The sequence below is a fragment of the Neodiprion pinetum genome, chromosome 7 (assembly GCF_021155775.2).
Source record: "Neodiprion pinetum isolate iyNeoPine1 chromosome 7, iyNeoPine1.2, whole genome shotgun sequence".
NCBI classification, from domain to species: Eukaryota; Metazoa; Arthropoda; class Insecta; order Hymenoptera; family Diprionidae; genus Neodiprion; species Neodiprion pinetum.
This window is the reverse complement of record NC_060238.1, coordinates 1318121-1345000: the sequence shown is the minus strand read 5'-3', so window position 1 is coordinate 1345000 and position 26880 is coordinate 1318121. Positions and strand designations below refer to the sequence as shown.

The following is a 26880-nucleotide window of genomic DNA, read 5'->3' as shown; positions in this document are numbered from 1 at the left end:
GTCAATTCAGCCACATGCACACCAGCACCCGCGTATTATGTTTAATGACAAACACGAGGGTTCAATGTGGATGTAGCTTACCGCCTTGGTGGTCCAACATCATCAGAGTGTTTGCGCCAACATCTTCGCTCTATCGAAGCCACGATCCCCCAAAAAAAAAAACGAGAAAAAAGTGAAGAAAAAAACAAACCAACAGTAACAACGAATATATGTATATGTATATATATACAAAGAGAGAGAGAGAGAGAGAGAGAGAGATATCTCAAAGTATATATATATATACATATACATATATACCATGAGTTTCTATGCACGCGGAACAATCTGTGCGCCTGACGCACTGAAAAAGGCAACCGGATTTACAGTCCGCCGTATTCAGGTTGAGCACCGTATCCCAAACACCAATTATCGACCGTGTCTCGCCACAGCCAACGCTATGCGGTGCTCGACCTGAACATGATGGATTGTAAATCCGGTTGCCATTCTCAGTGCGTCAGGCGCACGAACCGTTCCGCGTATACAGAAACTCATGGTACGTACATATACATGTGTATATGCATAAAAATGTATATACACATAATATAGGGCATGTGAACACACAAGAGGACCACCAAGATTATCAATTATAATTATACTTGTCAATCTTCTCAATCGATTGTGCAATTCATTTTTTCTATAATAACAAATGAATAATTCAACGATTATTATATTGAACGTAAATGATATTTTGAAGAAATAACAGAAAAAAAAAAAATTATCAATCTGATATACTGAAGATAAAATAAACAGAAAAAGTAAATGAAATACGTCAAAATACAAACTGGGTTTTACAATCGATTGAGAAAAAAAAAAAAAAATTACTAACGAATTCACATTCGTCGCTAAATATAATATTTTGCGAACATTAGAAATAAAAATACTAACAAAATAAATATTCAGTGATAACGTGTAGAATTAAATGAATCGAAATACTAAATAATGAAAATAATGATAATTAAATATAATAATTCGTGGGTTATTAATATTAATAATAATAATAATATGATTAATAGGGAAAGATATGGATTTACAAACAGACAAACTACTGCTATTAACGGTACAATTACAGTACGGTACAGTATTACACTAGAGTAATATATATATATAGATAAACGTATACATATACGTGGAGCATCCGATGAAAATTCGAGCTACGTTTCAATCCTGATCCTATCGAATTTTATTTACGAATTTGATTACTCGTTATTTTTTTATTAAATTATTTTCTCAATTCTTTTAAATATGGTCTCGTAAATATTTTCCAACCACTGGAATTTCTTTATTAAAAATTTCTCCGAATCACTGAATTTGGTAATGCGAAACACCAGACAAGATTATTATTCATCGTTATTCGTTGATTAATTAAAATTTTTTCTTGTCTACCAATTGTTATCATTATCTTCTTTTTTTTTTTTTGTCAAACTACATCATAGGCGTGAGAGTAAAAATACAAGGAAAAGTAAAGTCGAGGATCAACATTTGGAAAAAAAAAAAACGAAAGTAAAAGAAAAAAAAATCAATCAAAATTCGAAATAGTCTGCAGGATTTTAATCAAACGGCATCACCGAATGGACATCGAATATCCCTCACACATATGTATCAATGTGTGCGTGTAATATAATACGAAGACTGGAAGCGACACAGCTAAAAGCTTTGGTGAGGCTACGAAGTATATATATATATAATAATGTATATAATGTAAAGTAGACGATTATTTAAAGGAATAATATTTAGAATATAATATAATATTAATGATCATATGATTTTCAATCACGATCATGACGATATTATATTACATTTTACTTATTTTTTCACTTTGTTTTTTTTTTTCCTTTTTGTCTTAGCTGTTAATCAATATAACAGGACAAATGAAATATACTGTATTATATTTGTGCGAGTATATAGTATTCTGAATATCATAATAGCGTAGTAGTAGTATATCTGAAAGTAGTGGGTATGGGTAGATATATATAGCAATTTTTTCTTTTTTTTTTTTAATATTTCTTTTTCTGGGTGTTGGTGATGGGAGTTAATGGAAAAAAAAATCGTATTTTTTGTCGCTTTTTTCTGCCCGTTAATCAGTGATGTGTATAATATATAGATATGCGTGTCGTTTATTTTTAAATTACGTTTTTACCTTGTTTTTGATTTTTTTTTTTTCCTTCAATGTTTATGTATATAATATATATACACACTCAACACTGCAGCCCAGCAAGCGTGTCTACACAGTCTACGACAGTATGTATATATATATTTTGTATTCTCTATATTTCTAGTTTTTTTCTCAAACTTTACGAAGTTTTTCGTTATCTTGAAAAAAGAAAAAAAAGGAAAAACAAACTCCCCGAGAAAAACCGAAAAAAAACCGCTAATTTTATCGTGGATGAATTATCCATAGATACTCGAGAAAAGAACGGTGCGTAATTATTTCTCAATCAAGAAGTAGAGGAGAAAAATAAAGTGAAAAAAAAAAAAAAATGCATGTACATTTTTTCGTTTCTTTTTGTATGTCCGTCGAAGAATGTGAAAGATAAACTACGAGAAGAATTCACGACGAAGAAAAACTCGTTTGGTCAATCGATTAATTGAACCGAATGAGAAAGGGAAAAACAATAAAAATTCTTGTGTCCAATTTGAAGGATGAGAATGAAAATTGATGAAAAAATTTTACGTATGCGTGTGAAAATATTATACAAGTACGTAATAATAATCGAGTGTGTATATAAGTATTAATAACCAACTGCCATAACCATAAACACACCTTACCAACGAACCAACCAACCAATAAGCCAGCAACAATATTTTATTAAAACGAAAATATTATTTCACTGAAAGAAAGAGACGAGAAAAGGAAAACATTGTAGAAACTAAAAAACGTTGATGACACGACTCTACTAATTATTTGTTTTATAAAAATATAGATATACGTTAAAAGCACACGCGATTCGTCTTACCTTATTTTACCCTACCTATAGACTACGACCTAATTTTCAATATAAAAAAATTAAAAAGAAAAAAAAGAAGAATAAATTAACAAAAAAAGTAATAAACAAATAAAAGCGCATTCTCCAAAAATTATACTCGACGCGTTTCTCTCTTATTTTTTTCTTGCTATTTTCCTGCTGCGAGTTGTGCCAACTTTCCTCATTCGAAGCGAGTGCGACAATTATCGGAGAATGCGCTATATATACAATATATATATACATGCACACCGCCGGCACGTGTGTGTAATTTGTATTGGAAAAAAAAATTTGAATGCAATTTTGCCTTCGCAGTTTTTCTTGCATTTTGAAAAATTTGTTTTGAACCTGCGCGTTAGTTTCAGTATAATATAGTATCTGTATGGTATATTCTGTATGTATATACACAGTTGTGTTTTTTTTTTTTTTTTTCTTTTTTTGTGTACATGTATATGTATATATGTACAGAGACGTTAAACGAGTGTATTAATCATTTTTAAACCAAGTCTCGTATTTATAATAAGTTTGTTAATTATTTTTAATTTGTATTTTTTGTTGCTTTCACGATATATTGCTTAGATTATATAGCATTATTAGTTATATCATCGTATTTAATCAAAAGTTGTACGTATACATAAAAATTTACGGGTTTTGGTGTAGGTCAACTTGTATATATTTATATATATATATATATATATATATATATATGTGCAGGGGATTGTGTTATTTTTCAAACACAGATATCGAAATTTTTTGTTTTTTTTTCTCTTACAATATTCTCGAGCTATAACAAAAATTTGTTGCAGCGTACATATATATATACTTACATATATATATATATATATATAAAACAATATGAAAGACGAACGAAAAATCGGAAAATAAAAATCTACCGTTTAATAATATAGAACGTAATATGATATGTGTTTTCGAAGAATAGAGCGCGAAAGAGGAAAGAGTAAAAAAGATAATCTGATTATAAGTTGAAAGTTGATTTGAATGAAGTGAGAGAGAAAAAAAAAGACTCGTTATAACATTACAGGGTAGATACGATAATATTATATGGGCGTATGTAAATGTGCGTTATTTATCCATGGGGTATATAGGGGTGTACGCTGCAAGTATAAAAGGTGTTATATATATATATATATATATATATGTGTGATATTTATATATTGTTGCAGGGAGTGGGAAATGTTGTGATAACACTCAACGTATGTCGTATGTAACAATTATTCCGCATTCCACACATTCGCGACAAAATTTTCAACTTGACAATGACGAAAGAGTCCAAGGAGAAACAAAAAAAAACAAAAAAACAACTTTTTAGTTTGAGAAAAAAAAAGGATACTATGAAAATTAATAATAATCAACGTAAAATAGATCAATGAAAAAGCGGCGAAAGCAAAACAAGAAAATATATTAAATTGGTAACATTTTCAACATATAATGCATGTATATGTATTACATGTATATAGATATATGTATATTATATGTATATAGATATATGTATATTGTATGTACACATACACACGCGCACGCATAAAATTCGCACACGCACAGTGAATTCATACGTAGAATAAACAATTTTTATAATGAATCCGTTGTTGGAATTTTTCTTCCTTTCTCCGTTGACTTGTGTTAATTTTTCTCACGTTTTAAGAAATATCAAGTGACAATTTTATTCATTACCGATCCTCCGTTTTCATCAGTTTGAAAAAAAGAGGAACATACGACGATTGTTTTTTTCTTTTTTATTCAACGAATTGATTACAAAAATCAAACGCGCACATCGATCGGTGAAATAGCGGTGTTTTTTTTTTTTTTTTTTTTTTTTTTTTACGACGAATATGATTAATTATACAAGCAGTGGCAAAAAATAATTAGAAGGCAGGGAAAAAAGAAAGTAGGCGAAATAATGAGTTGAAGAAAAATAAGAAGTAGAACAGAAAAGAAAAACATTTTCGTCATCATTTTTGTTACATTTTTATGAATCACTTTGACGAAAATTTTTAAAAAACTGCGAAGACAGTTAGGTATTAAAACTGAGCATAAATTGACTGAGAAATGATGACCGAACAAAATGAAAATCAAATTCGATTTCGAATGATGGAAGGTAAAAGGTAAAGAAAAAAAATAACAGAGAAAACAAGAAAAAAAAACAAACAAATTGTGCAATTTGAAAACTAAGTAAGAGAAAAAAAAAGAAAAGAATAGTAATCAAGCATGTCCACTCGTCGACATTTTTTTCCCGTCATTTCGTTGGTCAAAAATGATAAACGTCGAATAAAAGTGACAAATACAAGAGGAGGAGAAGAAGAAGAAGGAGAAAGGTGGGGGAAAAAATGAGGATATAAAAAAGAAAAGCAGAATAAGGACGAGGATGAGGTTTGAAAAGATTGTTTTTGGTGTTATAGCGGTTGACTCACCTCCCTGGTCGTCCAGGGCGACCAGAGTACGGATGCCGGCCTCCTTGCTCTACTCGCGTTAGGATAGAGGCAGCACAAACACACACAACCACCACCATAGTGTTATATAGAGAGAAGAGTATCATTTTTATAGAGTAAGTATATCATCATTCGTTATATAGGTATTATATAGTAGTAGTAGTAGTAGTAGTAGTAGTAGTAGTAGTTTAGGTATATTAGTATATATGCGAAAGAGAGAGAGAGAGAGAGAGAGAGAGAGAGAGAGAGAGAAAGAGAGAGGGGGAGATATATGGTATATATGGTATATATGATATATACGGTATATGTATATATGTATATACCTTGGTTATATACGGGGGTATAATGATGTATCATTCAATTTTATGTATACAACAACTGATATGACGTGATTATTGTTACGAAGTACGTGTGTGATTGTTTGAAATTATTATTGTTATTGTTATTGTTATTCATGGTAAATTTTCACTCGGTTCTCAGCTGTCCTCGTTTGGCTTGTTTTATGTTTACGCGCGTATACAGAGCGAGTAGCTAACGGTCGAATGGCCGAACGCGCGTGCGCCAAAATTCTAGATAAAAAAAAAAAAAGACCGTCTTTTCAGGACTACCAACGTTTTTGTGGTCACTTGCATAGCGGCGACGTCTGAGATCTGAACTTGCGACGGTTGGTCAACCTGACGAAACAACTGCTTTTACTCTAGAATTTTAACGCATGCGCGTTGGATCGTTCGACCGTTGGCCATCAACCCTGTATACGGTATAACGTCGCGCAAAATGTTCCCGATTTGAAAAACAAGATTACACAAGAGAATGAAACTGGAAACGGTAATGAAAAATTTTGATAATATATACGGTAACGTTCACTACGCCTTCGTCTTACGGCCAACTTTTTTTGCGATAGAAAACAAAATCCAAGTTCCAAGATTTTTTTTCCTTCTTTCTCGAAAGTACAACAACACCGATCAGTCCAAAAGATAGTCAAAATTAAAATGGATAATTTATCTACGTGACACATCTTGTGAAATACAAGATGTTCAAGACGTACAAAAAAAAAAAAAAAAAAAAAAAAATTGATAAAATTTCGTATCCATTTCAAATGTGTTATTGTATAAATTAATATAGAAGTAATGTGTCGCGTATATGAACGATCACTGTATATCCTCATAATAACAACAACAATAACAATAATGATAAACAGAATGAAAATGTATCCTGTGGACAAAGACGGGGGAAAAAAAAAACCCCACAGAAATTCTATTTCTGTTTTCCTGTTCGTTAATCGATGATACGGGTGGGTATATGATTCGAAACAGTATTATAGTTAAACAGGTATGTGCGATGATATATGTATACCTATATATTATATATATATATATATAAGAGTGGATATTAAAGTATAGTATATAGTTTATAGTATATAGTAGTATAGTATATAGTATAGTGGTTACACACAAGTATAATATGTGTTCGTATACAGATACGTATGCATTATACATCTATGATGTGTCTATGTACGATACGTAACTATGCGTGTGTGCAAATGTGTTAACCTCGTGTATATAAATTTGAAATTGGATGAAATATTAATTTATACGCACGACGATGTTTGCACACACCTGTACGTATGTATTTCATACACATATTACGTATCGTACGTAAGATTGTATTATATGCATACGATATATAGGTGAGGGTTAGTAGCACGACACAGACAGACACAAACATACGCAAACACATGGCATGACAAACACCGAGAGCCCCATAATATGTCAGCCAGCACAGCAGCGTTAAGAACCCGACGAGAATAATAATTATAATAATAACGATAACGATAACAATAACAATAATAATAACAAACAATAATAATAAACAATAACGATGATGATAATAATAATATTATAATTACGGGCCCCCTTCGTCGACGAGAGCGACGCATTTTTTCTTACACAATAATTAAAGATTAAAGGATTCCTCAATTTTTCGCTTCACATTTTTATATTCATACATTTATCACGCTGTGTTCGTTTCATTTTTTTTTTTCTTTCTTCATTTTAGATCGGATTATTAAAAAAAAAATTTCAACCCATACAAGACGATTCGTCGCGTCGTTTACGAAGAAGGTACCGACATTGTTAAGTATAATAATAATACATGTACAACGTATCAATTGTGAATATTATTTATAAAATATCGTGTTCTTCGTGTTATTTATGAAAAATGAAATTATTTACGTACTGTAGGCATGATATGTACGGTATGTAATATTTTATCGAATGATGTTTAAAAATTTGTACCGATTGATGTGTGTTTTCTTGTTTTGTTTTACTAACGTTCGCTTCTTTTCACAATATCACGGTTGTATATAATAATAATAACTTTCGTATTTATATGTGGTAAATGGTGGACATTTTTTGAAACTGTTTTTTTCGTATTTTTGCTTTCCTCCGAAGAAAAAGAAGATGAAAAAATAAAAAAAAACCATTGTGCACAACGCTTCGAATCGTGTAATATCCATTATTGTTATAAATGCATTATGTAATGCATGATGTACATGTATGTGTCTGTATATGTATAACACAAATGACGTCACCCAGTATAATTAATATAATATATATAATTATAACAGCATATAAGTATGATAAATAAATAGATAATATATTACGATATTGTAGATTTCCTTTCCTATTTTCATTTTCGTTCGATTATAACCTTTCTTCAATTTTATTCGTTTCATTATTTAGAAATAACTTTTATCAGTATTTTAATTATAGATTTTGAATTTGAGATGATGGTAGGAAAAAAAAAAAAAAAATAGAAAAGAAAAGAAAAGTTTCACACTCTTTTGATCTTTGATTAATTTATTCACAGTCACCTGCAACGCAACGCAAACGAAATCTATAGAATTATACGTACGAGAGTGGAAACGAAAAAAATTGGTAAACCCCAAAGAGAAAAAAAAAAAAAAAAAAAAGAAATTAAAACACACAAGACATTTTGTATTATTAATACACGGACACTTAGTAGCAACACGTTGGTGCAGCGTGTGACACGAGCATGGCGTTGCATGTGATAATAATAATGGTAATGATAATGATAATTACGATGACCGTTAAATATTTTACAAGAAGAGTGTAACGATACGATTACAGGTATATATATATATATAGGTATTCATACGTACATGCATATATGTATATGTATATTATATACGCGATTATTTCATTAAAGAAACGACGGCAATTAATGATTTTATCTTTCGGTTCTAACCTTGTGCTAGTTTTTTTTTTTTTTTTTTTTCTCATTTAGAAGAAAAAATATGTACACGTATATTGGAAAAGATAATGAATATTTATGCACAAAGACGAAAATTGTAGGAAAATACAGTTTTGACGATTAAAAAAAAAAAAGGGGGGGGGGGTATACAGTATACAGTAATATTCATATATTCCAAACACCTGTAAACAATACCGATAAATCACATTATAATATACTATACTGTATGTGTGTATATATATATATATGCATATATCTATGTGTCAATATTTTATATATACCTATTATTATATAATGGTCTCGAAGTTGTGTAACAATTGATAATGTTAAAGATGATGATAAACAGCACTGGTTTTCATCTTTATCCATTCCTGTTTTTTTTTTTTTTGTTTTCTCTTTACCTTGATTATTTTCTTTTCTTTTCTTTTCTTTTCTTTTTTTCTTTTCTTTTATTTTATAATATTAACAGCGACGAAGGGTGTTTCTATCGGGTGTACACATGTGGTATATTGTACTATATGTATAAACGAGAAGGTTCGTGAGGAGAGGGGTGGGGGGGAGAAAGAGAGAGAAAGAGAGATAGAGAGAGAGAGAGAGAGAGAGATGCGACAGTTCAGCCACTAACATCTCAGCAGCATGTCATCACCATCAGCATCAGCATCAGCCCCATAGCATTATTATTGTTTTGTTGTTTATCTCGTTACAATTTGCACCACCGTCTGTATATATATATATTTGGGTGTGTTTATGTACGTGCATGCGTGTATATATATACATACATATACATTTTGTAAATGAATATGCAATGCGTAAGAAATGTTTATGGGGGAAAAAAGAAAACAGTCATTGTTATTACATATATACGCATGCGAATGTATAAAATATGTTTATACAAATATATGCATGTATATGTATATGTATATACACACACGTGATACAACGCATAACATTCAAACACATAGACAGATAGATGGATACATAGATATATAGACAGTTTCGAGATTACGACTGGGAAAGAGAGGGGAAAGGGGCGGGATTTTCTTTTTTCTTTTTATATTCAAAACTATAATATGATATATATATAATAAGTATAATATGTTTAGGTGAATGGTATTATTATACTGGTTTTTTTTTTTCGTATGCTGGATTCTTCTTTTACTTTTTTTTTTTTTTTCTCATTTGCGGTTTCATTTTATTTCCAAAATTTTAATTCGTCGTGTTGAAGGCAAACCGAATCCTCCGCGGATGGCGAATCGAGTAATGTTTCGTTACATGTTTGACTTCTATCGCGTTTGTGATGCGAAGAAAGAAGAAAATAAATGGATAAAATTTAAGAAGATGGATAAGAAAGAGAGAGAAAAAAAAAAACAACCAAGAACGAGTTGGATAACCATCGAGTGTATAATATCATGCCGTAAAATATCACCGGATTTTAACAGTTCCACATTTTTTGCTCCGTCACGTAACGGTTTCCGAGATAAAGAAAAAAAAAAAAAAAACGATATTTCGTTTATCTCAAGTTGACTCACGCGATCGATTTTGGAAAAAAGGATAAATTATAAAGTTACAACCGTGCGTCAAGAAATATGATATTGTCATACCTATAGATACATATATCATCGACGTCAAATATGAGAAACAAAAACGAAAGAAATCAAAATTTTAATCTGTTACGCGTGGAAAACAGAAAAAAAGAGTGAAAAAAAAAAAAATAATAATATTTCGAACGAGGGCGGAAAATGACGAAAAGGGTGACGAAGTGGATTTTTTATATTATATATACATATATAGATATTATTATATAGTTATTGTTCGCAATCCACGTCTAATTATAATATATAAGATAGGTATAATAATAATCATCGCATCCAATCGCGTCTCATCATCTGCATACTTGTATATGCAGTGAAATTCGACAGGGGGGACGCACATAATGCAAAACTCCGCTGTCGTAAATTAGCAGTTCCATGAAAAGGGGTGGAAGAAAAAAATATAAAATAAAAATATATATATATATATACATTTGGACGAGGATTATTACGTAACGTGTGCCATAACAATTTACGTAATAGTATTAGCGGTAGTAGTAGTAGTAGTAGTAATAATAATAATAGTGCATCAGCTTTTTAGTAGAAGTAGTAGAAGTAGTAACAGTAGTTGTTAGTAGTAGCAGCAATAGTAGTTATGGTTTTGTAGAAGAAGAAGTAGACGACAGTGGTATACGTACGCACACACACACATATATGTATATACACACACGTGTATGCACACACGTGTATCAATAGCAGATATTTATGTGTGTGTGCGTGTGTGCGTATATGTATACACGCAATATATATGTATAATATATACGAGGAAGAGTGCGCAGGCAGTAGAAGACGACCTAGAAGACTCACGTTCCAAATGACTAATTTATACACAAACACTTAACATAAACACATAATATATAATGTAATATAATATTATTGTTTAATATTATTCAGTGGAAAAATAATTTTTCCATTTATCACGACGCGACACACCGTACATCAATTTCCTACGTATAGTAATGATTTTTCGCACTTTTATTTTCCCACTTTAAATTTTAACCGTTTGAATAATTTTGTTTTATCGTTTTTTTTTTCTTTTTTTCTTTTTTTAAATATATAACTTGTCAACACTCGAGTCATTGTTATCATCGTCAGGCACATCCGTCCCCTGGCAATAACTCTTAATTTTCACGCAATAACAACAAGAATAACAATGATCGTCTGTACGAAAATAATTAAATACATACACATGTACGTACACCCATCAAATTTAAAAAAAAAAGTTATTCTTATCGTCATTGTGATTGTTATTATTATTATTTCGAGATTACTGTAATATGTAGTTCGGTTGGTTTCGGTTATTAAAGACTATTTTTTTTTTTTTTTTTATCCTTTTCTTTGATAATCTCACCTGTAGTGATGGATGACATTTGAATGAAAATTAATCATCGCAAGGGGACGATGGTAACAAGTTACATATAATTATATTATAATTCTATGTTATACAGTGCTTGTGTGACATATTGGCTTATATTGCCCGTGAGAAAATTTCAATCGTAGAATAGAATTAGTATTACATGGGATTAGAATTGATTATAGAATTAGAATAAGACGGAAGAGAGAAAGAATGGAATAAAGAAAGAGACACACTTACCTCTTCGCATAGCGCCAGCATACGTCGCGTACTCTCCAGTGACTGTAAAGAGAAATGAGAAAACAATTTTAATCATGCAACTTTACACGTTGCTTTACATTTATGTTTTTTGCATTGTTCTTTTCAGATTTTCTTTCCACAGCAGCAATACGTATAAGAAACAATATTAATGATAAAGGTCGATCTGGCATGTGAAGGAATGACCCTCACATGTATACCTGATACAATAACGACTTTTATCGTAATCGCCTGAAACACGCGACGAAAAGAGACGAAAAAACGGAACTCGACTTATCAATTTTTCTATTGTATTACTATACATGAATATTATATATGCAAGGATAGTAATGATAAAAGGAAAAATTCGAGAAAAAAAAATTTTAACATATACAAATTGAAACTTTGTAGTAAAAATAATGCGAGAAGGAAACGACACGAATTTTATAAATTTTGTACGCGTAATAAAAATAGAAAGAAACAAAAAACTCTTGGAGAGAGATAAATGTTGAATTACTGAATAGGTTTCGCGATCATACGGTGTTGAAAAACATCCAAAGTACGATCCAACCTGAAACTTGGAATGAAAGTGAGGAAAAAAACATCCAGAGATATCGTCGGTTGCGTATAATAAACTCGACCGGATCGTCATCATAGACTGAAACTTCCAGGCTTGCATTAATAATAAAAATACGACAGGTGAGAAGTAGGGATAATACAACGTGTAAAGGGTGGGTATACCTACTCATAATACGCCTGATACGAATAAATATGGCCGACGCGGAGAGAGGATTTAAGGAGAAATTGGAAAACGTGGGCGTGTAGTATGTATATATCCTTCAGGAGTAAAAGGTCGCCGGGAAACGGAGAGGAGAGGAGAGCTTTTTATACCCCCAGGCATCGTGCCCGTTACATTGTACATACATATGTATGTATGTATATTGTATATGTATGAATGTACGAGAGGAGAGCATCGAGGTATCGGGAAAAGGAAAGCCTACTCCTCAACAATGTAAGTAACTTGCAGAAAGTATGAAAATTAATTGACTCGTTTGGCGAGTAAGCTGCGGAATATTTTCCGTCGTTGGTGTAAGTGCGGGAGGAAGGAACGAATGAGGAATGAAAATTTCAGAATATGTAAAAAGAATTTCAAATATTCCCGTTATATGGACGGAATTTTTCGGAAAGGTATCGATCTGGGAAAACTGATACCTAACTTTGGGTTAGGTTAAGATTACTCTCGAAATTCATCGTATCGAAGCTAGTAACGTTATCGTAACGGTTCATGGTGATGAAAAACAGTTGTCTCGGGATTTTGGAATTGTTTGAAATTCAGTAAACGGGAATAAAATAAAACACACTCATACTTCAGAATCTTTCTTTTTTCAAAATCATTGTAACATTGAGAAAATGGTGAAATTTTTTCGCCAATGTTTCGTTACGATAACGTTACCAAGTTCAATCTCTTCGAAATTCTCGTTTCATAATATACCCTGCACGCGGCTGAAGAAAATGTTGAATAAAGGTGGATTGAAAAGATTAGGAGAGCTGAGACAAGGGAGGGAAGAAAATGGTCCGGGGGAATTGTGGAAGGAGGATACGTGGGATGATAAGAGAAATAAAAAGAAGAGTAGTCGGGAAGCAGTCTCACGTAGGCACTTTAAAACCCGGAGTTTCTCTTCCTCACTCCAGCTTCAGCACAGAGGGACTCGGGGAGGAAAGTGACGGCGACTATAGCGCGCTGACCATAGACAAGAAAGGAAAAAGGATGAAAAATGGAAGGGGATATATGGAATGGGGTTCCCGTGGGCGAGACATTCGCTGGAATATAGAAGCCACATGCACCCGGACAGCCAACCAGCCTACTGCTGGTACGACTGGGCGGAGGCATCTAACATTCATTGGATCGTGAAATGGCGGCTTCACCGTATAAAGAAAGCACGTCGAGCGGAGAGAACGAAGGAAAATTGAATAGAAAAAACTGCGACGCGTAAGACGCCTTTGCATAAAGCAATTCACCCCGAGGTTTCGAATTGCAAGCGCATTGGTTTGTAGTTCTTGGTAGTGGCGAGTGGAAATTTCCCGGTTACTTTTGACGTACCTCTAAAGGCTTTACTTGAAGGAGATGAGAAAGACCCCCGCCACGGTCCACCGTCACGACTTTTTCGGTGTTTATTCCCTCCTTCATGATGACGACGGTGTTCTACGGTGTTGTACGAGTATAGATTCGGAATTCAAAAGTACTGGGTAGGTAGAGTTCAAAAGTCGCACGTCACCAACTGACACTGTACTTCGTCATCGTCGTCTTCTTAGTCTGGTGTGGAAGACCATTTGATCCTCATATCGATGAATGACTATGGTCTTCGAGTCTATTTTCTTCTTCCTGGTTATCTTCGTTATACGTCAGTTCGCTTTTCTCCGCCTACACTATCGATCAACGTATCTCTCATCGACTTGCTCAACAGTCACGATTTCTCCTTCTTCCAACAATGACCGTACAGCGCTGATCCATCGGACCAAAATGACGACGGGCATAATTGCGTAACGTCAGTTGTCGACTGTGTCTTTCGTAGGCGACTCGAGGTATCGGTGTGTCGTGAACTCATCAGGGCTTATCCAGCTGATGGTGCGAATCCGATTGACAAGCCGGCGCGAAGGACTGCATAATTATCAGACCTCCTCCTCCTCCTCCTCCTCGACGCTCAGCCAGCTTCTCACCTAGATTCTTGGATTCATCATCACCGCAATGATCGCGTCACGTGATAATAACTCTGTCGTTGGAGTTGAAAGTGGTCCGCACAGTTGTGGAATATAGGATTCTCGGTATCTCCACTGAGCTTCGGTTCATCGAATGCGAAAATCAATATCAGATATATCGACCATCGCGATTAAACCCACTCCATGACGTCTCTCTCTCTCTCTCTCTCTCTCTCTCTCTCTCTTTGCTCCGCACTCTTTAGGACCTTCCGCTTCTCCGTCTAAATGTCCACAAAATGAAAACCTTCTAAGAGTGTCTATAAATCGTAATCCTGTATCCTCTTGCACGAGGATCCCTGAACAACCCACGATCACTTCCGCCGTTCCATCCGTAAACTAAATATCGAACGAATCAACAAGTTTCGAGTTAAAAGTACCGTGTACTCGGTGCAACGTTTCTCTCACTACTGTTCCATACCGTGCCCGTTTGCCTTTTGGCTTCTCCCGGATGGTTACAGCTACAGGTACCTCTACGGAGGAAGGTGACGACTTGATGTCGGGGTAACTATCAATGGATGAATGAAGGTGCCGCGAGTCCGTTCACCGCCTAGTATCCCAGAGACAAGAGTCGAGGATTCGGGCGGCTTCGGCGAGTCTCGGTATAAAAGGCGAAGGAGTGAAGAGTGACGTTGTTTGGCGCGCAACAGCGGGTTGCCCGTGGTAACGAGTCAACCGTGGGGTGGTGGTGGTGATTCTTTCCAGTGTTATTCCGCCATTGCGCATAACAACTGCGTTGTTAATTACTGCGCGCCTTGAATTTCATGACGAGGATAAAATAAACTCGGAAAATAAAAAAGCCTTCTTCTCCAAACGATCAGCGGAATCCAGCACGTTGGATCTTCCTCGATTTTATCCGAGTCGTCTGCTTGCAATTGGCAAGAAGATACGCTATTGAAGCGATGATAATTTACGATCTAGCAAATACGGAACTGGCATCCAAACATCGAGTGGTATAAGAGACACGCCCATGACGCGTGTCTTATACCGAATAGAAAGGAACCGAGTCGAGGGGATGAAAATTTTCCACAACGACGTCGAGGGAACATTTACGCTTACTGATTCTAGAGTCACGAGTTTTCTAGTATTTCGTTTCCCTGTGCAATAGCTTCTGATTGTGAGTAAAGCTCCACCCGCCGACACGAACGTTTCCTCCAACTTTTACCCTTCTCTTTTTGTTCATGTTCTTCTGGACACGAGAAGCATAACCGAACTCTTAAGCTGGTTCAAGACAAAGTTAGTTCGTAGATTGTCGGAGAGTTTGGAGAAAGCGAAGGTGTCGTCGTGTCGTGGCAACAACTGGAGTAAAACTCGTGGGGAGAAAAAAGTTAATTGGCACGCAACGAACAAGTCGGGTTTGAGGAGAATTGTGCGAACAGTGTGTTCGAGTGGGGGTTACGAAAAGAAGCACACGATGAAATCGATTCTCGAGTCAAGTGTGTATATTTCGCGAACAGCATAGTGGATGGGTACACACCGCAGGCTATTTCCACCCCATTGAATGACAAGCCTTCCTCCCTGCCTACGTTCGTTCCTTCCCGCACTCCCGTAAATAGAAACCTCCTGACGTAACCTACGGCTTCTCTCTATATCGGTGAAACGCGACGTCACCGGTGGTTGACGAACTCCCGCATAACCTTTTGTAGGACAAATCCACGTACACGTGTCAGCCAGCAGAAAATAATGGAGATGGATGCCGAAGAATAAGAACCGGTGAAGAATAGCTGAACAAGAGAGACGGAGAGAGCGAGAGAGAGAGAGAGAGAGAGAGAGAGAGAGAGAGAGAGAGAGAGAGAGAGAGAGAGAGAGAGAGAGAGAGAGAGAGAGAGAGAGAGAGAGAGAGAGAGAGAGAGAGAGAGAGAGAGAGAGAGAGAGAGAGAAAGGAGTGCTAAGACGAAATTACTTCCTCGGAAGATTGTAACAAACTTCTACTCTTCGAACAAACTTCAATTGACTATCATCATCTTGGAAACTTTTCACGGTCATTCAATGCTGCTGACAATGCGGGAAGATAAAGAACAAGAAAGTAGGAAGTAGTTAGATTCTATCAGTTTACCTCCACGGTAGAGTATATATTACTGTAGAAGAGTTGACGTGGTTAAGAAAAACTCTGATAGTCATACTACCAAGGATTGCTAACAATCAGAGGAAACGAGAGAGGATCGAAAATTTCTTTTCTGCTGAATTGTCAGACTTCCCTTCGGACTAACTATTATTCCTCCACAATTCATACATATTAATCCCGTTCACGGAGGTGGAAAATACTTATCGAGCATTTCTCCGCGCACCTCTGTCTGTTATTATATACGTATAGAAAGAGATATTGGATCGATCGATAGAATGATACTATACAACAGAACATGCAGATGAAGCAGTACAGTATTTTTTCTTTCGAGTTTCCGATTCCGTTAATTACTTTAGAGAGACACCGGCGGACTGGCATCGTCAAGACCTCTCTGACCCTTTGACCTTTCACCTGACCCAAAGGGGCCAATAATCCAACTACTCCCCCCCCCCCCCCCCCCCCCCAAAAAACAGTGGAAAGGTATTGCAGTCACGTTCTCCCCCCCACGCCCAACCAACCCCCCGAAGCATCCTCAGCTATAATTTAACTCTGAAGGAAAACTAACGAAACGGTACACAATGAACGATACTTCTCTCGTTAAGTCTATGGGGGTTACCGCCACCATTATACTTTTGTTAGAACCTTGAGGGTTTTCTTTCTACCCCACACTTCCTAATTATCTATTGATTCTTCACACGATAGGTTTTTCCATGCTACCGAGGAAGGTAAAAATTAGCGGAAATCGGACAGTGGAAGTACGGTGTAAAATGTATGGAATAAAAAAAGCGCGTTTCTCTCACGCCAGAGGAATGAGAGAGATAAATTTTCTCACACCCAGCGACCGATCTCTACACCCCGTCGTCAAATGACACGGTAACCCCATGACATTAGCAGACGTCGAGAATACCTACTGGAGTCGTTCGTATATATAACATACGTACCTATAACCTTTTCGAACCCCGCATTCTGGCGCTGAACCAGAGTAGTACATACAACGTACAACGTATATACTATACATGGGCAGACGTAGGTATACATACGTACAAAACTATATCATGTACAAATCGCATGGAGACAGAATTCGGAGCGGCAGAAGCATCGGTGTCAGCCCCGAGGGAAAAGAACGGTAAATTGTGTGCCACCAAGTTTTGTATTTCGCTTCACATTGATCTCATGTTTTTGACATATCTTAAAGCGAGAAAATTTTCTTTCGTAACATTGAATCTAAGCTAAGTAGAGGGTAAATAGTAAATACACCTCTCAGTGCGTCTTTCTACAGCTCTTTTATTCAATCAATTGCTTGGACAGATTTTCAGGCACAAGTTTTTAGGTGGAAAATGGTCAAAGAATAGGACGGGTCCGAAATGGATTTTTCTCCCTCCACGTTGTAAAACGAAGGGATAAAGAATAAAAGCCTGAGATCGTCCTGTGTGTATTTCACCTGGGGGTTTCTCAAAATGGTAGTAGGAAGAGGGGCGGAGGGTGAGGCGTGTCTCTGTTATTTGCCCGGGAGGGTCAAAATCGCTCGAATTTAACCTTCCCCCTACCCCTAGAAAGTGTCCCAACCCGTAGTATATATTTGCGTACGGAAAATATCCTTAAGCCTTTCAAGCCTCCTTTAACAACCCTCGACTCTCGGTTTTGTGAAAAAGACCGAAAAAAAAACAGCCACAGACGACCGCAGAGTTCGTTCGTTCGATGTTGTTTTTTTCCGTAGTGATAAAAAAAAAAAAATAATAATTATACATCAGAATATGCACGAGGCGAGTAATTCAGAGAGAGAGAGAGAGAAACCTGAGTGACTCGCGAGTATCAGAAAAACTTATACAACGGTGTAATTACGATCTACATTCGATACACTAAGTTGATACTCGATCCAACGAAACTAGTGAGGCTATCGCTGCAAATGGAATTGAAGGTTAACGGCGGCAAAGCCGAGACGGGAAAAATCTCAAACGGCATCCGTCGAGACGAAAACAGTACCAATTTAAAAAAGTATCGTATAAAAATGCGGAAAATTCTCTCTTTCAAGTCCAACGACGGTTCGAGAGGGTTAGAAAGGCTATTTTATTGACCATTGTTGGGGGTTAGCGTAAAGCATGTGCGAACCGGATCGCGTGCCTTTTCATTACTCGGTTACCCTGCCTGCACGCGATCCAATCAAACAAACTCATATCGCCACAGCAGGGCGCTTTACCGCCTGCCTACTACCAAGCTCGAGGAATGACCAAGGGAGTCGTTGGACTAGGTAGCTGGCGGCTATCTAGGTTGTCGAATATTCATCAATCATGGCTCGTTGTTGCGTAGGTGCTCGTGCACAAACAGTATCAGCGTTAACGCGAAGTTGATGAAACGTGCGTTCGTACAATTTTGGAACAGGTGAGACAACACGAACTGAAACCAGTCGTCCCAGAGTGGGCGATAGGAGGTTCTCGAGTACGGAAAGAGAATGAAAGAGAAATGAAGAAAAACAATAGAGGAGGAGAAAAGCAGAGGATGGAAAGGAAAGCCAAAGGATTTGGTCAAACCGCTTGGAACATTTGAGTATATGTTATCTCTGTGGTTTCGTAAACTCGTAGGATCACTGGGGTGCGATGTTAAAAGAGGAGACAAGGGACTACTCGTATTATTATTTTATGGACCCTGATCCTCGAGCAATGTATTATACCGTTGAATGTCGTTACGGTTTAATTCGGGTTTCACTCTGGGTCGTTGGTTATATTTCGTTGTTGTTGTTGTTGTTGTTTGTCAATCGAAAGGCGTATGAAGAAAAAGAGAGATAGCAATAACAATAATGGATGAAAGAACCGAGAAGTAAATATGTGATGGGGTTTCGGTTCTCGCCCGGCGGTCGTTCGTTCTCCAGGTGTGTCTCCGGGGGTTTCGTATGTATTTGATTTCGTATAGATAGGGGAGAACCGAGTTGGAACCAGAAAAAGCAGCTGTCGATGATGGAAGTTTGATTACTCTTCGATATCGGAGTGTGGTAAAAAAAATAAAAATAAAAAACAAAACGGTAACGAGATTCTAAGGTCATCTTTGTCCCCTCGTAAACCCCACAATACCTTCCACGCGATTCTTCGTTTTCCACAACGCTGGGGAAACTCTATCACTGGGAATAACGAAACCAGATGGTTAAAAGCGACACTTAACGAGGTCAAGTGGAAATTGAAATTTGGTGAAATTACAACGAAAAGCTTGGGGAGCTGGCAATTCTCATCGTCATAAATCGTTACATTCTTGCAGCTGCCGTTCGAACTTGCGTAAAAGAGGAGAGGTTCTAATTCCTAATTACAATTTTAATATACCCCAACGAGTGCGTGTCTCTCGATAATAAATAATTTCCAGAAACACAGAGAAGCTGAAAGAAAGAAGAATTACGGTATCCGAGGTATGTTAGCAGCTAGAGCAAAGGAAACCAATGACGCTTAGGCAGGGTTTTGACGCGTGTTAGTTCAAGTGTCGGCTGACGTAAGAGGAGAATGGGCATTAAACCTACGTGCGTATGTCGGGTAGGTTTATACAGAGTAAAGGATGGATGATGCAACAGCGATAGTGGTAGGAGACGGTATCCAAGTAATTGATGCAACCCACGCGGGATCATCTAAATTGAAGGGATGGTCGCTGGTTGCGTCGAACGGCGCTGACGACGTGACGACGTGACGACGCAAGCGTAAAATACACGCAAAGTCATGTTCGTGTATAATATGCGTGTACTTTGTATACCGATATTTTCCATGTGAGGGGGGAAAGGCAAGGGGTTCGAGTAGCCGAATGACGACGACGACGACACGAACGATAAAGCAATACACCACAAGGTGCGATAAAGACCCGATAAAGATATCGCGGTGGTCGTTTACACTCGACGGTGGGAACGTATACGGACAGTCGATAACACGGGATCATGATCGTGATAACAACGATGAAGGTAATGATGATGGCAATTTAAGCGACACCGGAGACTTCTTGAGATCTGGAAACTGCGAGTCTACTATGTATAGAATTGTATTGAATAGACGCTCTTGAACTCGCTTCGAGATACTTTTTGACAACAAAACAGCGAAGATATCGGGACCCGAATTTAAACAGCGACTTGAATTTGACAAATCGTAAGTTTTCGAGTGGTTTAGGTAAAAGGTTCTTTTTTGCACCGAGAGTAGCTGGCAGAGAGAAGATACATCTCGCGGAGGTTCAGCTTTTTTGCGACTTGACGAGTGGTTAACCCGAACGTTTTAAACGACCTAGCTAAACCTTCACTGCTCTCATTTTTACCGAAAATTCACCCTTGACAAACGACAGCCAGCTGTACTGACTCGGAAACTCTCTCGTTACGTGGAATCCGCCTTTCGAGCTTCTTTGTAATAAATATCACTGCGCATCATTTAAGACACGCGAGCCTTGTTCCGAACCGTGAATCTAACCAAGAAATGAAATAAGAGAGGAGAATATCACGGCGGGTAAATGAGAACAGCTGGGATGTGATCGTCGAGATTGAGGGTGTGCGGGGATTGGAAAATTTAATGAAAGGAAAAAAGGTGGGCTTGATGAATAACAGCGTCAAGTGTCTGAGTGGGTCGGCACTTCCGACTGACACTGTGAAACTCGAGGATTGGAGGAGGATTACAGACTCCGTAAGTACCTCGACTACTCCCTCTTGCCCTCTTCCTCCTCCTCCTACCCCCTCTGCAGCTTAATTCTGCTCTCGTAGCATAACCTTCGTGACGACCTTACTTCACCGCTAGACCTAATGAATGAAACCTCGATGACTGTCAAAAATTGGAATAACCAAGTTTAGGTCCCTAATGGAGGAAGCGAGGCGGAGCCGAGCGAGTGGCGGCTCGTCCAAATATAATGTTCACTCTGTATCCGAAACGAACTCACGACGCTGTTACTTTGTAGGGTTTGAGAGACGCCACGAGTCTGCACGCGAGTTGGCACTTTTTTCTGTCTACGATATTTCAGGTTTTCTCTTCTTCGTTTCAGCCTTTTTATCAACGATGACCGTACAACGAAAAAAGAGTGGAGTAGAAACGGAAAGAGGGATGGGACAATTACGACTACAATGGGATGTGCTATAAAACGGGGACATATTGAGAGTCGATGTGATGTGATATGAAGGAAAGTACCATTTGTCCATCTCTCTGACATGCCCGTAATGATTTTTCTCTTATTCCGTTTGTCGATGCCAGATAATAGCAACGACGAGAGTGTTAGTAGGGATGCAGTGACGCAGGGTACCTACATTAAATCGTGACCTGAATATTGAAATCCAAGGATGAAATTTCACAAGTCAGACCTCACCTACCTAACCATGGAATCAGCCTCCGCCGCGCTTGTGGAAGAAATATCAAATCATCTTTTCCACTTTACGTATAACGAAATGAATAAATACCTCTGTAAAATTTTTTTTTTTTTTTCATTCCTACAAATAAAACATACACTTTTTTGAGTTTTTATTCGCGTTCTTTGCAACGGTATGGAGTCGAGTGTAACGAAGAGAATCATCGACACGGGACAAATGAGTTTTCCGTTCAATGCTTTGGCAAAAAATACGAACAACAATAAAAATATTGCGCTGAATTTTCAGCATTTCTGTACTACATGTCAATGAAACATGTGCATTTCAACTTTTTTTCGTAACAAAATATGAATATCCAGATTAAAATGAATATATCTCATGGTACCTTGCGTATTTACAAAATATGCTAATGTTAGTCAAGTTGAACTTTTTTTTTTCACTCTCCGCACATTATAACTGGAATCGACTTTGGAGATCGCACAGAAGTTCGACACGATTGAGAAAAAATGTGAAAATTTTATCGCGTCGCACATTCGAAATCGATGGTTAAATTACAATCAGCTTGTGAAAATAATAATAATAATAATAATAATAATAATAATAATAATAATAATAATAATAATAACGAATTCAATGCAAAGTTGGTAACAACGAGAATTCACTTGCGCCATACCTTCCGTCGGTAATACCGTTACACTTACCGACGATAATACCGACTTACCGACGACAGTACCTATTTTTCAAGAAATATTGTCAACAACATTGCAATCTTCTCAAACATTTCAATTATTACCCACAGAGTTTGATCAATTTTCTCGCAGTTTTCCCAGCAATTTTATTCCAACACGCGCTATAAAATTTTCCGACGTTCTTCAAAGTTTGCCAATAATAATCTGACGATTTCATCGAGTAATTTTTGCAACGACTTTTCAATATTCCAAATATCATGTAAAATTTTCCATTCGTCTCGACTCACCTCATCAGTCGTCTGACCCGCCTTCAACTGGAGCTCCTGAAGTTCAGTACGCGGAGGACCGCCACCCTCAGCTCCTGCAGCGGTGGCTGCTGTCGTTGATGTAGGCATCTTCGGTTTTTTTTTTTTTGATTTCTTCGTTAATCAATTTTTGGGGGGACGTTAATTGCTCCCCAAGTTTTATCCACCTTCCGGTACTCGCAGGATGTGTTTTTCCTCTCCTACGTTTCTTCTACTCCGGCGTTTGGATAATCAAACGATCCGCGATTGATATCACAGAATTAACGACCCTCGGTCAAATTGTTCAAGACAATAATACAGCTGCAACAGAGAGAATAAAAAAATCACATGATTTCATGCCTTTCGCGTTACTGTGATATTATTTTAATTACTTTCTTATATATATATATATATATATATTTATGTGTATCGGAAATAAAAAATAATTATAACGAGCACTCTGTCTGATAAGCTTTTCCACGCTGTCCAACCACACCGTGAAAATCGGAATAACCGCGGCAAAGAAGAAGTGGGTCAGTCAGTCAGTATGGCGCATGTGTGACGATGTATATATATATATACGTATAGATTAGTTATACATGTGCAAAGCTGCTGCAGAAGCACGAAACGACATTCACGAGTCCTAATCGATCAATGCGTATTTTTTTTCTAATTTGTTTTTGAGTTTCTAATTTTATCTCTCTTGTACATAGTTCTATTGACTCTGGGTTACAATCCTGAGCAATATTGCGTCACACACACACACATATATATATATATATATATAATACAAAATCACGTACCGCATATACGTGAAAATATACATGTACGTACAAGAGAAGTCGAGAGACAGTTGAGACGAAAAAAAGATAACAACGATATATTATGTACACGCAGAGAGTGTGACTTTGAATAAAATATGCAAAAATGGCTAATTACGCTATACCTGCATTAACAAACACACGAGGTGTAATTCTGGGGGTGGGAAAACAAGAGGGGGGAGAGGGAGAGAGAGAGACAGGGAGAGACAGAGGTCGCCAGGGGAGGCGGGTTGCTCTCTCTTCATGCCCCGGGACCGCTAGATCAATACCACAAGAATCGCAGTTTATAGTTACACGTAAACGAATACATAACACGTAAGAACGACAATGTGTATACACACAGATATATTTGCAAAATGCAATACACGAATAATACTCAAAGGGAATAAATAAATGAGTAATATCACACTCGATGCGTGAATTCTCTATGAAATTGTATTAAAAGAAAATGAAAATAAATAAATAAATAAATCGCAGAAAAAAACGAATAAAAACGACGAGTAAAACATAACGCGAATTGTGAATAATTTGAAAAAAAAGTTACATCAAAATTACTGTTGATTTGAAATGGTAGAATTTTGCAAAACAATCGTTATTATAAACTGACGTCTTGTGAAAAATGATATCAGAAATATGAGTTATTATTAATCTCTCTCTCTCTGGTTGTGAATTTCCCTATAATTGAAACATCTAGATCCAGAGCGAAGGTTGCATGCGAATGATGGCACGAAGGGTTTCGAGGTCAAGAGTAGTAACCGAGCCGCGGGGCTTTACCTACATTCAGGGTCGTGATTCCCATGGTGGAGGTGAACGGAGAAGAGAAGAATAAGACGAATGGAGGAATATAATCGGCGGAACAAGGGGAGGAATCGACAAAGGTTCAGTTGCTGCGATCGCGTGGCGAACCGCCGTTGGCCCAGGTCCTCACGATTACACCCAACCCGTGTGCATATATTATAATACCCTCGTAATTACATTACAGTTTAGTTATTTATATACAGCTACCCCTAAATTATTATGACGGCGAGTCATGAACTGTAGTGTGTATATAATATGTATGTAGCTGTTCAAAGCGCAGGCAGGCAGCCCGAAGAGGAGGGGGTGGAGGGTCGGAAGGTTGAACGAGATCAAGGGCAAGGGCGAGAAAGGGAGGAAGGAAAGCGAGATCAAGGTTTTGATATACATGCCTATTTTTCATCGAGACGAATTATTCGAGATTCGATGATAATGTATTGGGTACTACCACAGGTTATTATTGCTTTTCAGCGATTTATCAATATTTTATAGGAACTTTTATATACAGGTATTCGTTTAAGTTGATAAAACTCGATAATTGTCATTCAATTTTGTCACATAGATTTTTCGTAGTATTTCAAACGCTTCGGTTATATGTACAATTGAAAATTAGGAAAAGTCATTATTTTGTTTCACCCTTTTTCAAATGCATACAACTGCGTGAATTTCAATTATTAACCAAGACAATGCGCCTTTGTTTAAAAGTAAGGAATAATCAGACTTATAACTACCACGATCAGCACTATTAATGAATAATGTATTTAATCGTGCGAATCGTTACGTTTGTAGTTTTGATTTGATTGAACATTTTGATCCGTTATTCTCGAATTTGCACTGAAAAGTAGACTGAATTTTTTGATAAAAAAAATTGAAATGGACGTATTTTTAACGATAGAAATAACGTTATCAAGTCATACATAAATATTACACAAATACCGTGAATTTTATTTAAACACTGTGCGGTTTTTATCATTAGTGATTGTAGTCTTTTCAAATGAGATGAGTGAGAATATGATTATTCAGAATGGCAAATGTAATATTCTCATTCTGTACAAGAGGAAAATAAAAAAAACAACTGTTTCATTCGATGAATGAAATTAAAGGATGATAAACAAGCTTGAAGAATGATTCAAGGATTACGCATTCGCATAACCCGGAACAGAATGCCGGTAGGTAAAGCGTTTTGTACCTATACCCATATATACCGGAGTGTATTATATACACAAACGGTGTATGACAATTCATGCTAATGCGATGATCATTTATATTTATAGTATCCGTGCTTTGACGGAGCAACCACTTTGACCGCGGTATAATATGAATAGAACGGATTGTAAATTAATACTACAGACACGAAATACAAGCGATATCGATCGGTCGATCAGTCAATCAATCGCACAATTGGCTACGAATTGAACTCGAGAACTCCTTGCGCAATTACGCGAATACATGCATAATGCATTTACGAACGCTGAATTGTACGTTAATTGGTTAATTACGAGGGATTCTGATTCCGAATTCGGTATATGTATAAATACAAACGCGGTGTGAGTGAATTAAAGGTGATTCGGAACACCGGTAGAAATCTCAAATAAAACCGATAATCTATCCTCGTCTGTACAAAAATTTGCAAACGGAGCCAAGATTTTCAATAATTTTTAAAGAAATACATTAGCAAGAATTTCAATGAATAAAAAGAAATCCATAAATTTCAAACAATTTAACGAATAATGTTCATGCATGAAAAATTAATTTTCCACGTAAGATTACAACAACAATAACGCGGGGAGCAATTTTCGAAATCGTACGAATCACTCTCGTATGAGAGAAAAGGAAGAGAAAAATATCTACGGAAGAAAGTGAAGAAATCGTGTTAAAAATTCATAACTACCAAGAGGAAAGAGGGACGGTTGGTTGTGTTTGGAAGAGGACGGGTAAGAGTTACAGGAGCAGCGCGGGGAAATGAACATAAGAGAAACACTCAGAGTAGCAGGAACGAGAAAAACGACCACGATGCTCAGGAAAGAATGAACCGAGGAAATTGGCTCGAAACTCGTGTTATACACGGAGTTCAAGCGGAATAAGGGTGGTGATTTTATCGTCAAGAGTACTTATATTAAATCTTGTACAGAGTGCAGGCTCGTTTCGTTACCGTTTCAATTCGGTTTTTCTTTGCATTGGTAGGCGATTTTTCTTCAACTTACGAAAGAAGATTGGAAAAAAATTCTTACGACGACATTCATCGAACTTCATTTAACACGACACAGTTACAGT

General features: G+C 36.6%; 1 protein-coding gene across 5 annotated transcripts in view; it reads right to left on the bottom strand.

Annotated features, from left to right (window-relative positions):
- The window catches only part of Snap25 (Synaptosomal-associated protein 25kDa), a 44417-nt gene that overhangs the window by 13424 nt on the left and 4113 nt on the right, over positions 1–26880 (bottom strand). Inside the window, exons 4-6 of one of the 5 annotated variants that reach the window (XM_046636402.2) lie at positions 22994–23311; positions 11903–11944; positions 5429–5477 (exon numbers count right to left, since the gene is read on the bottom strand). In XM_046636402.2, the coding sequence (XP_046492358.1) occupies positions 5429–5477; positions 11903–11944; positions 22994–23101 (199 nt within the window). In that variant the 5' untranslated portion in view covers positions 23102–23311. Of the gene's footprint in view, positions 1–81; positions 131–5428; positions 5478–11902; positions 11945–14000; positions 15152–22993; positions 23312–26880 lie in introns of those variants that run through there. The other 4 variants (XM_069137779.1, XM_069137781.1, XM_069137780.1 and 1 more) reach the window with 4 other exon arrangements.